The sequence below is a fragment of the Borostomias antarcticus genome, assembly GCF_949987555.1.
Source record: "Borostomias antarcticus genome assembly, chromosome: 6".
NCBI lineage: Eukaryota > Metazoa > Chordata > Actinopteri > Stomiiformes > Stomiidae > Borostomias > Borostomias antarcticus.
The window spans coordinates 17333450-17345949 of record NC_140239.1 but is presented as its reverse complement, the minus strand read 5'-3'; the positions used below and the strand labels follow the sequence as shown (position 1 = coordinate 17345949).

General features: G+C 47.2%; 1 protein-coding gene across 1 annotated transcript in view; it reads left to right on the top strand.

Annotated features, from left to right (window-relative positions):
• The window catches only part of LOC311310521 (dystrophin-like), a gene marked incomplete at both ends in the record, with an annotated part of 146912 nt that extends 139400 nt beyond the window's left edge, over window positions 1-7512 (top strand). Inside the window, one exon of the mRNA XM_084440030.1 lies at window positions 7093-7512. Within this exon, the coding sequence (XP_084296156.1) occupies window positions 7093-7512 (420 nt within the window). The remainder of the gene's footprint in view (window positions 1-7092) is intronic.
• Window positions 7513-12500: the final 4988 nt, after the last annotated feature.

The following is a 12500-nucleotide window of genomic DNA, read 5'->3' as shown; positions in this document are numbered from 1 at the left end:
CACATTTTCTCCAGGAAATGTACTTTCTAGTTATTATTACTATTATTAGGGGCCAGGCAGCATAGCTGCCGGAACCCTATTGTATTTGCCTATATTATTATTCTCCATCTTCCACTGAAGTCTAACTTCCCGTGGACAAAAAATCACCAAAATTTGCACATAGCTCCAGTACTATACCCAAAGTCCTCACCCTGCATTGTAGGTCAATAAACCTCAAGGTGGCACTACAGCAACAGTCTAAAGTTTAAAACTTTAAAAAATCATAACAAATCAGCCATAGGTGCTATCACTGTAAAACCACCACGTGAATGTAGTCCCAATTGAGACAAAACTGTCATATGCTTTGACCTTGCAGGAATTTTGAAGTCCATCACTCTGATTTCTTCATAAACTGTAAAACCTATCTCCTCCCACATTTTTGGTTCAATTGACACCAAAATTGATCTACTGTATCGTCAGACTGTCCTTACCAAACGATCCTCACAGATTTTTGAAATATGAAAAATTGAGCCCACAGCACATCAAAATGTTTTACTGTTAACAGTTCTGTATACAGTTCCTATTAATTCTCGCCAAATCAATGTCTGATCATCCTCATAAAAAGTGACAACATTGGCCACATATCCAAGATGTAGTATGATTTCTTTCAGAATTTTATCTCAAAAATTGAATTTTTTAAAAATATGTTTAATTCTGTCCTCTGAAACCAACACTTCATGCAAAGAAAACTGCGTTACCCACAATCCAACGCAAGCTCCACGAATCTGAGACATCGCTGTTGGCAACCCTACCCCGCCGAGGATTACAATGACTAAATCGATTGATTGGCTACTGACTGAGCACACAGCTGCTGAAGTCAATGTTCAAATATGAAGAAAAGCAAACAAAACCTGTAAAGATTAATAAACATATCTCATCCCACATTTTTCAATCAATTAACACCAAACTTGCTACACTGGATCTTCAGACTGTAATTCACAAACTCATTGACCAGATTATTGAATTATCAAAATCGATCTTACAATGCATCAAAACGTTTTACAAATGTTTTACTATACCATATGAATGTACAAAATGAACATTGGAATGTCAACTTTCTTGTTGTCTTCCTATTCTCTCGCTTATTGCTCCTAAACTTGTCGGAAATTGCCTGGCCCCGCCTCATCGCTGCGTAGCAGCTTTAATTATTATTATTATTCTGCATCTTCCACTGAAATCTGACTTCCTGTGGACAAAAAATCACCAATCTTTGCACATAGCTCCAGTACTATACCCAAAGTCCTCAACCTGCATTGTAGGTCAATAAAGCTGAAGGTGGCGCTACAGCAACAGTCTAAAGCTTAAAACTTTAAAAAATCATAACAAATCAGCCATAGGTGCTATCACTGTAAGACCACCATGTCAATGTAGTCCCAAGTGAGACAAAACTTTCATACGCTCTGACCTTGCAGGAATTTTGAAGTCCATCACTCAGATTTTTTCATAAACTGTAAAACCTATCAAACCTATATCCTCCCACATTTTTTGTTCAATTGACACAAAAATTGATATACTGTGTCTTCAGACTGTCCTTACCAAACAATCCTCACAGATTTTTGAAATATGAAAAATTGATCCCACAGCACATCAAAAAGTTTTACTGTTAACAGTTCTGTATACAGTTCCTATTAATTCTCGCCAAATCAATGTCTGATCATCCTCATGAAAAGTGAAAACATTGGCCACATATCCAAGATGTAGTGTGATTGCTTTCAGAATTTTATCTCAAAAATTGAATTTTTAAAAATATGTTTAATTCTGTCCTCTGAAACCAACACTTCCTACAGAGAAAACTACATTACCCACAATCCAACACAAGCTCCACGAATCGGAGACATCGCTGTTGGCAACCCTACCCAACCCCCGCTGAGGATTACAATGACTAAATCGATTGATTGGCAACTGACTGAGTACACAGCTGCTGAAGTTAATGTTCAATTATGAAGAAAAGCAAACAAAACCTGTAAAAATTAATAAACATATCTCATCCCACATTTTTCAATCAATTAACACCAAACTTGCTACACTGGATCTTCAGACTGTAATTCACAAACTCATTGACCAGATTGTTGAATTATCAAAATCGAGCTTACAATGCATCAAAATGTTTTACAAATGTTTTACGATACGATACGAATGTACAAAATGAACATTGGAATGTCAACTTTCTTGTTGTCGTCTTTCTATTCTCTAGCTTATTGCTCCTAAACTTGTCGGAAATTACCTGGCCCCACCTCATCGCTGCATAGCAGCTTTAATTACTTCATTGTGATGTGCTCTCTTCTTCAAGTTGCGAGATGGCGACTTGTACTGTAGGTAACTCAATTTGGAAAAGATTTGAGTCTATAAGGTTACAAAGTCTACTATGTGCTATTTTTGTATTGATTAATTTTAAGGTCAATATTTTCCCACACAGGAGATCTGGGTTATTTCCAGTGTGTCGTGTGGTTCTATAACGTTACCACCGAGCCAAGGTGTCATGCTAGATAAAAATAAATAATTGTATTCTTTTTATGTTTGCACTGTAGTAGGCCTGTTTTTAAATAGGGCTGTCTTCACACTTTTGCACCTGTTGTCATTTACGCAATTATCCTTGATAGATCACCGGCAAAATGCATTCCAACTAAACATGCAATCTAAAGGACTGCCAACGCAATTCTGCGCTCTTTATTTGGGATCTTAGTAGATCAGGCGCTATGTCTTAAGAAGCCCTTTGGTCATTTCTACCAGTATGTAAGCTGTCCAACAACACATGGTAACGTGCTGGACTCATGCTATGGAGTATCCATAAAGGCAGCCTCTAAATCTTATGCAATGGTGCCACTAGGCTCTTCTGACCACAACTGTGTCCTTCTAGCCCCGGTCTATCAAGCCGCCCTCAAGAGAGGGAAAGTTGAGCGCAAAGAGGGTGTTGTGTGGAAGAGGGCGCTATTCATGAACTGAATGGCTGTTTTAACAGTACCAACTGGGATGTTTTTAAAGATTATTGTACTTTGAACTGACTTTCACTGTGTCAAGCTATATATATATATTACATTCTGTTAACAAATCATTATTCCCAGGAAGATACAGTTGTGGTCAAAAGTTGACATACACTTGTAAAGAACATGTATGCCATGGCAGTCTTGAGTTTCCCAGAATTTCCCAGAAAAAAACTCTTACTTTTCTGTGAGAGTGATTGGAGCACATACTTCTTTGTCACAAAAAATCATAAAGTTTGGTTCTTTTATTAATTTATTATGGGTCTACTGAAAATTTGACCAACTCTGCTAGGTCAAAAGTATACATACAGCAATGTATCTAATATTTGGTCCGTTGGCTGTTCTCAATTTTCAGCTTTTGGTAGCTATCCACAAGATTTTACCACTCCTCTTGACAGAATCGGTGCAGTTCAGCTAAATTTGTTGGCTTTCTGACATGGACTTGTTTGTGGACAGTCCACATTAGGGATGCACCGATAATTTTGGCCGATACCGATAAAAGATATTAACATTGCTGTTATGGCCAATAACCAATATTTACCGATGTCGATATGTTCTGTATAAAAACACGTTTCTATGATCATCAAATGTTATACATACTGAAAAACACAGGTAAACACTGTCTCTATCTCCAAAACACTTGGAAAAGCTGATAAATCATAGAGATACCACATTGTTTCCTCTCAAAAACAACACACACAACAGCAGATAGACAGAAATAATTATCGGTTGTTCACATCAGCCCTGTTTTGCACATGGGCCGATACTGATATATTACAAAATGACTAACATCAGCCGATACCGATATGATTGCCGATATACAGTATTGTGCATCCCTAGTCCACATGTTCTCGATTGTCAGGATTGTCAGGGAGTGAAATCAAATTGATGGTCACATAGGCCTACAGTGGAAGAGGATTCTGAAGTCTCTAAATGACTTGTACATACAACCATAACCACTTATTAATGTTAGATACTGTAGCTAGATAGCTAATTGAGGATACGTTAACGGATCCTCTTGGACCTTCTATCATTTCATGACTCAGCCGTATTAACTACCCGTAATTAATCACAAAAAGCTTATCTCGTAACCCAATCCCGTTTAATTCACTTAATTTATAAGTCCTTCTCATGCTGTTTTGCAAGCTAAATCCAAATTCAAATGTTGTGCATGCAACAGCCCGATTTGAAATCAGAGTTTAGTGTGTGTGGGCTATTTCGATTGGTTGATTTTTAATTTGCCTTGACTTCCGTAAGCCAGAACTCCTTTAGCTGGCCACAATGTTAGTTAATGTGTTAGACTGAGTTAGATCAACGCCATAGACTGTTTATTTTCATGTGGCATGTTACTGCTCTATGGTCCTCGCGTCCACAATTGGCCCCCTTCTGCCTCCTCCGGGTCCCCGGTGCGGCTCTGCCCTGCGCCGTTTGGACTCACCCGAGTTCCGGCCCTCCGGGGCCGGGGCGTGTCCGGAATCCGATCCAGAGACGCCCAGTACCTTGGCAAAAGCGCAGCACGCACTTCGCCACAGGTGAAAATGGCTGCAGCTAATTGGTGAATGATCTTACGGGTGGGTGCTGCGCAGCTGACTCCAATCATCATCTACTCATCTCCCTACAAGAACCTGGTCATCTCGTCAATCATCACCAGATCTTCTCATTCCTGTGACCCAGTGCCCAGCTTGCCTGCCTAGCTACCTCTGGATTGAAACTTAGCTTCCCTGACACCCCTTCTGAATGTCAACCTTGACTTTGGATTACAGACTACTGGACTGAATTTGCTGATCACTTGACACCCTTTGAACTTGACCATGATTACGGATTATGATTTTGACATGTTGCTTTTCTTCCTATTAAAAGCCCAGAAGTCATTTTAATTTTTCTCCTATCTCCTGAGTTGTGCATTTGGGTCCAGTACAAACCAAGTCATAGCTCTTACCACATTAGTTATAAAAGGTTTTGAAAAATCATGAAGAGGATCTTACTGGCCATTACACAGGGCATAATTTACCCATTCCAACTCACGTATCAAGCGAGGGGGCAGTGGATACCACAGCATCATTGCTGACTTTCTTGCTGGGCACCTGGAGAGCAAGAAGACGCATGTATGCACATTTATGCTTTGTTTTCTCATCAGCTTTCAACTACTGCAGCCCCATATTCTAGCTCGCAGGCTTTCCGGAATACCTGGCATTGACTTTGGCACTATACGTTGGCTGGCCAACTTCCTGACAATGAGGTAACAGAGAACCCATGTTAATGACACTTGGTCCGAGGCCCTGATTTGTTCTGCAGGATCACCCAGGGGTGCATTCTGTCACCTTTGTTTATTGTGTTCAATGACTGCCAGAGTATGTTTGAGTCAAGGTTCATAATCAAGTTTGCTGATGATTCTGTGATTGTACGCATCCTGCAGGACTATGAGGTTGGCCAGCAGTCTTGGACAATTTCATCAAATGATGTGACAACTCCCACTAGCAACTCAATAATGTCTCTAAGAACAAAGAGATGCTTATCGACTTTCGCCCAAACCATCCTGTCACGGCACTGACTTTTATCAATGGCATAGCTGTGGAGACAGTAAGCCAATATAGGTACTTGAGCACCAGCCTAGATGACAAAATGACTTTTGATGCCAACACCATTCCAGCAGTAGCTTGTCTTTGAAGATGCCAGCTGTCTCTTTTCTCCTTCAAACATACACACTCACGCCTTGGACCCCTTCACTCTCTCTCTCTCTCCCTCTCTCTCTCCATACACTCACCACACACACACACACACACACACACACACACACACACTCTCTCTTTCTCTCCCTCTCCATACACCCCCCCATCCCCAAACACACATACACACATACTCTCTCTCTCCCTCTTTCTCCATACACTCCCCCTACACACACTCTCTCTCCATTTACACCCCTATACACACATTCTCCGTTCGTACACACACCCCCACACCTGCCACATCCTTGAGATCCTGATGGGTAATGCGTCACTCCTCTCCGTATTTCAGACTGTCTGAAGTGTCTCATGTTCATGTGAGTTTCATTCATTTCAAAAGCTTGCTGTTTTGGGACAGAAAATTTTCGATTTTCGCGGGAGACTCCAGATTTTCAGTGCCCTCTCCCGGTTTTCTCCCGGGGTCATATTTCTCCCGCATTTCTCCCGATTTCTGACAATCAGATTTACTCACGAGTCACGACCTGTTTCATTCTAACATAACGCTCCAAATTTTACTGTTTCCACTTGGACTTCAATAAAGCTACACTGTTGTTTGGTTTCCATGGTAGCTGTGTAGTCCGCGCGTGCGCTACAGGACTTTCTCCCTGAGGATCTAGCGTCTATCGTCTCTTGACTGACAGAAGAGAGAATGAGCTCTCCAAAGAAAAACTCATGTAAATTCCAGCCTCAGTGGAATGTAAATTCCAGCCTCAGTGGAAAGTAGAGTTTACATTTCTCACTGAGAATTTTAGAGGAAAGGGATATACTTACAACTACAATAAGCATTTGTAGATGGCCACAGAGGGCAGAGGCATGCAACCATGGTGCAGCCGGGTAAAAAGTAAACTCTTAGAACTCTTATTTGAAATTAATGTATATATACACTGATATAGGCTATACTAATATATTGTCACAAGCAAGGCAGTGAGGCAGGTGAAGAACAAGAGGGAGTCTGAGTCCGTGGGCAGGTCTGCGCTCTTCGCATTTATTGAAAAAATCCCACTCAGGGTATCCAACAGAAAAACGTCATAAAGAAACAAAACGGTCAGCCGTGCTGACTCGGTTCCCGGTCTCCTTCAGCTGGGCAGAGCAGGTCTCAGGGAGGCCGGGGTCAGGTTTAGACCTGAAAGCGAACAACAACAAAAAAAGGGATGTAGCGAAAAATGCCACAATTTACACAGCTGTAGAGCCTAGGTTTCCCCTACTTACTGAGTCCAATACTGATTGTTCTTCGACCCTTCTGCTGGTCTTTTGTGCCCTGCTTGATTGGCTGCAGCTGGGGTTGCTGCAGCTCCACGCTGACGTGCTGATTTGGGGCAGCTGGGGAACAGCGTTGCCGTGGTGATCAGGTATGGCCTGTAGACGCTGTCCACAACCTGGCTGCGCTGTCCATGGTGCTGAAGGTGGGTGTCGGGCTGGCGCTGTCCCTGGTGCTGAGGTTGAGTGTTGAGCTGGCGCTCGGCTTTGGGCACTGTTGTGCCCGGAGGCAGCACCGCTGGGGCAGCCTTGTGCCGCCCAACGGGCAGGAGGATGCCACATCCCCCCCCCCTTGGAACAAGGCCGGGGCCTCCCCAGATGGCCCAGTTTCAGGTGTCCCCCCAGGAGAGGGCGTCCGCATTGGTATGGCACCGTCCCGGACGGTGCTCGACCTGAAAGTCGAAATTCTGCAGGCTGAGGAACCACCGTGTTATTCGCTCATTGGTGTCTTTGGCCGCGCTCAACCATTTGAGGGGAGCATGATCCGTCACCAGGCGGAAACGCCTGCCTAGGAAGTAGTATTTTAGGTGTTCTAAAGCCCATTTAATGGCCAGTGCCTCCTTCTCTACAGTCGAATAAGCCCTTTCGTGTTTGAGGAGTTTCCTACTTACATAAACCACAGGGTGCTCTTCCCCATCTCGCTCCTGCGACATCACTGCTCCTAGGCCTACATCGGACGCATCTGTATGCACAATGAAGGGTAGGGTAAAGTCAGGGGTGGTTAGTACAGGTTCAGAACAGAGAGCGTGCCTGAGGGTGTTGAATGCGGTATCGGCTTCAGGGGTCCAGACCAGCTTCTCGGGCAACCGTTTTTGGGTCAGGTCGTGGAGTGGGGCAGCGAGGGATGTGAAGTGGGGGACGAACCATTGGTAGTAGCCTACCAGCCCCCGGAAGGACTTCACCTGTTTTTTGGTCTAAGGGGTGGGCCACGAGGCGATGGCCTCTACTTTCTTCTCCTGGGGTCTCACACAACCCCGACCGATCTTATTTCCTAGGTATGAGGCTTCTTCCAACCCGAATCGACATTTCCTGGGATTGGCAGTGAGTCCGGCCTGGCGCAATGCTCTGGGTCAGATGGGTCTTCCAGCCCGGGCTGTAGATGACGATGTCATCTAGATATGCCGCAGCATACTCCACATGGGGCCAGAGAATCCGATCCATCAGCCGTTGGAAAGTGGCCGGGGCACCGTGCACTCCGAAGGGCAGCACAGTGTACTGGAACAGCCCGTCCGGGGTTGCGAAAGCTGTTTTTTCTCTCGCCTGAGGGGTGAGTGGCACCTGCCAGTACCCCTTGGTGAGGTCCAGGGTGGAGACAAACCGGGATCCTCCTAGCCGCTCTATGAGCTCATCTACGGGGCATTGGATAGGCATCAAAACTAGATATCTCATTCAGCTTACGAAAATCATTGCAGAACCTCCATGTTCCATCGGGCTTCGGTACCAGTACAATCAGGCTGGACCAGGGGCTGTGGGACTTGAAGTAGGCAAAACTTCACCTTTTTCTGTTTTCTATATAACACAGTATTGGTTAGTCTGCTACAGTAGAGAGGAACTGAACTCTGATGACCTCTAGGCCATAGGAATAGCCACACAGTCGGAGTCATGTAGGGCAATAGAGGCCCGAAGAATATTCTCTGCTGACCAGTCATTTTCAAGCAGTAACAGGTGTAGGATTGCTCAACCAGACATTGGACATGGTCTAGAATGTTCCGGTCGTCCTGACAACGGGGTTAATCTTGACCTGGCGGATTGACAAATGACTATATTGAGCAGGATTGCATTCGACACCGTGACATGATCTGTCTTCTGACCCAGTTAAGACCTACTTAAAGACAAGCGTCTGTATGTTAGCTTAGCTTTTCTTAGCTGGCTAGCCTTTAGCTTTAGCATTGTTAGCTTCCTAGTTTGTTAGCTTGCTTAGCTCAACAGCTGCACCGTCATGCTGCATACCTCTGGCTTTTGTCTCCAACTCGGTGCTACGACAACCCGGTAACGATTGTTACATAACAATGTAATACAATTGTACTCTGCCTTGTTTTGTAGCTAGGCTATTGTCTTTGTAACCTATTTGCTTATTGTCTAATAAATCCCCACGTCTTTGGCGACTTCCGGGAACTCATCTGTCTGGTCTGGGAATCAATTTACATCAGACTCCTCAATGACCCCCAGCTCGAGCATGTTCTTCACCTCCTTCCTCACTGCCTTCCTTCGGGCTTCTGGGAGCCGATAGGGCCGTAAGTGCACATGTTGTCCTGGTGGGGTGTGGATGTCATGTTGCACCAGGGTGGTGCATCCCGGTAGAATGGAGAATACATCCCGATGTTGCATGACGCATTAATTCAGGTCCTGCACCTGGTCTGGTCCCAGCTGGTCCCCTCGGGGCACGTCCAGGCAGATCTGCTGGGTCAGGAACACCGAGACCACTTCTCCTGCGGGTTCTGCTGGTTCCTGGTAGGCTTTTAAAAGGTTAACATGGTATAACTCGTGGGTTTTCGTCTCCCCGGCTGTCGGACTCTGTAGTTTACTTCGCTCACCTTTTCTATTACTTCATAGGGTCCCCTCCAGCGAGCGAGGAACTTGCATTCAGCTGAGGGTATGAGGACGGGGACCAGGTCTCCAGGGGCGAAGGCTCGCAGTTGGGCTCCCCGGTTATAGCAGCGGGCTTGGCTCTGCTGGGCTTTGTCCATGTGTTCTATCACCACTGGCCACACTTGGCGAAGCTGCTGTTGCATGAAGTCCACATGCTCAATCACAGTGCGATGCGGAGAGGGCTGGGACTCCCAGGCCTCCTTGGCGATGTCCAGCAGCCCCCAGGGCCTCCTTCCGAACAGCAGCTTAAATGAGGAAAACCCTGTGGAGGCCTGGGGAACTTCATGAATCGTGAATAAAACATAGGGCAACAGCAGATCCCAATTACACACATCCACCTCTGTTACTTTCTTTAGCATGTGTTTTACCATTTTGTTGAAGCGTTCCACAAGGCCATTGGTCTGAAGATGGTATACAGAGGTCCGCAGCTGTTTGACGCGCAGCAGGCGCAGGACCTCCTTCAGGACAGAGGACATGAAGCATGAGCCCTGATCAGTGAGAACGTCCTTAGCTATACCCACCCTGCTGAAGAGCAACACCAGTTCCTTTGCTACTGCCTTGGTATTCGCGGCCCGAAGGGGAAGGGCCTCAGGGTAGCGGGTGGCATAATCCAGGATCACTAGGATGTACCGATGGCCCCAGCTTGATTTGGGGAGGGGGCCCGCGATGTCCATGGCGATGCGGTCAAAGGGCACATCAATGATAGGGAGGGGTATCAATGGGTTCCGGTAAAAGTGGGGCTTCACACCTTCTGCAATGGTCCTCGACGGCTTTCCTCACCCCAGGCCAGTAGAACCTCGCCAGGATCTTCTCTCGGGTCTTGTCCATCCCCAGGTGAACCCCCAGCACGTGATTGTGGGCCATGAACAACACTTTGGACACATAGCCCTTGGGGAATACCAACTGTTCGATCAGGCGTTCATTAGTTTTGTCGACCTGATACATTTGTTTTTTAGTACAGAAGTAGGGAGGGGTGGGGGGACTGATCATCGTGGGCCACGACATTTCCCCAGGCGTGGCGGAGGTTCTCGTCCTCTCGTTGGGCTGCAGCAAATCGGCCCATGGGTTCCCTGTGGTTCTCGCAGGAAATCTGAGAACTCTGTCAGGGGTGAGCTTTCGGCCGCCTTCGGCGCAATGTCGTTGCTGGTCTGGTCTGGTCCCTCATTCTCGCCCGGCTCCGGGTCGGTTTCTTGCTGGGGTTCGCCGGAGGAGTGGTCCCAGGCCGCCAGGCTCATCGCGGGAGATGAAGCTGAGGCTGGAGAGGCCACCAACGCCATTCTTCTTCCTTTTGGGCGTCGGGATTTGGGTCGAGCCCCCCTGGGCTCCTGCGCCAGGCGGCTGAAGATGGGACAGTCCCTGCCAATCAGGAGAGGGACGGGTAGGGCATGCACCAGCCCGGCCTCCACCTGGAACAGACCTTTGGGAGTGCGCACTTCGATGCGCACTGTAGGGTAGGCTTGTGTGTCACCATGAACGCACCCGACCTCTGGTTCCGGAGGCGAGGTGGGGCCGCACCAGGGCATAAGTGTCCTGACCTCCCACCCGCACAGGTAGGTGGGGCGTGGGTTGCCCTTGTGGGACCAACAAGTAGTGAGAAGGGTGCGTGCCGTCCTACGTTTCTGCTCGTCTGTGCTGGCGGATCGCATATGCACTTCCTGGTGTGGGCACTGACGTGCAAGATGCCCCGGCTCCCCGCAGACAAAGCACCTCCATGCTTCGGCTGGGTCTGCTCCCTTCCTCCTGGGGTTTGGGGCAGGGTTCTGCTCCGTGACCTGGTACCTTTCAAGTACCTCAATAAGCTCCTCAACAGAGGCTGGATGTTGGAGGGCAACCTGGCGCCGGGCCGAAGGAGGAAGGGATCGGAGACAACGGTCCATGACCAGGTGATCCACTGCACTGGGTCCTGCTCCAGAGGTGAGCCACCTCTGCATCAGCCTGATCAACTGAGTCACCTGGCGGTCACGAGGCAGTTGAGTCCGTCTTTGAGTTGGGCTTGCGACTGGAGGAGCAGGGCGACGGCCTTCTCAAGGGCGCTCATGGTAGCCAGGGTTGGGTCTCGGTTCCTCTTCTCCAACGGTCTCACGCTGCCCGCATTCTCCACCACTGTCACAAGCAAGGCAGTGAGGCAGGTGGAGAACAAGAGGGAGTCTGAGTCCGAGGGCAGGTCTGTGCTCTTCGCATTTATTGAAAAAATCCCACTCAGGGTATCCAACAGAAAAACGTCAAAAAGAAACAAAACGGTCAGCCGTGCTGACTCGGTCCCCGGTCTCCTTCAGCTGGGCAGAGCAGGTCTCAGGGCGGCCGGGGTCAGGTTTAGACCTGAAAGCCAACAACAACAAAAAAAGGGATTTAGTGAAAAATGCCACAATTCACATGGCTGCAGAGCCTAGGTTTCCCCTACTTACTGAGTCCAATACTGACTGCTCTTCGCCCCTTCTGCTGGTCTTTTGTGCCCTGCTTGATTGGCTGCAGCTGGGGTTGCTGCAGCTCCACGCTGACGAGCTGATTTGGGGCAGCTGGGTAATAGCGTTGCCGTGGTGATCAGGTATGGCCTGTAGACGCTGTCTACAACCTGGCTGCGCTGTCCATGGTGCTGAAGGTGGGTGTGGGGCTGGCGCTGTCCCTGGTGCTGAGGTTGAGTGTGGAACTGGCGCTCGGCTTTGGGCACTGTTGTGCCCGGAGGCAGCACCGCTGGGGCAGCCTTGTGCCGCCCAACGGGCAGGAGGATGCCACAATATATGATACTGCTATGACTAATATGATACTGATATATACTAATTTATAGGCTACAGATATTTCCCATTCAATTTCAGTTCAATCCAATATGAAATACATTTATTGAACAATATAAATCTTGTTGCTGTGTGCTTTAAAAAAAAAAAAAATCATAATGTCAGTAGGATACAGGAAA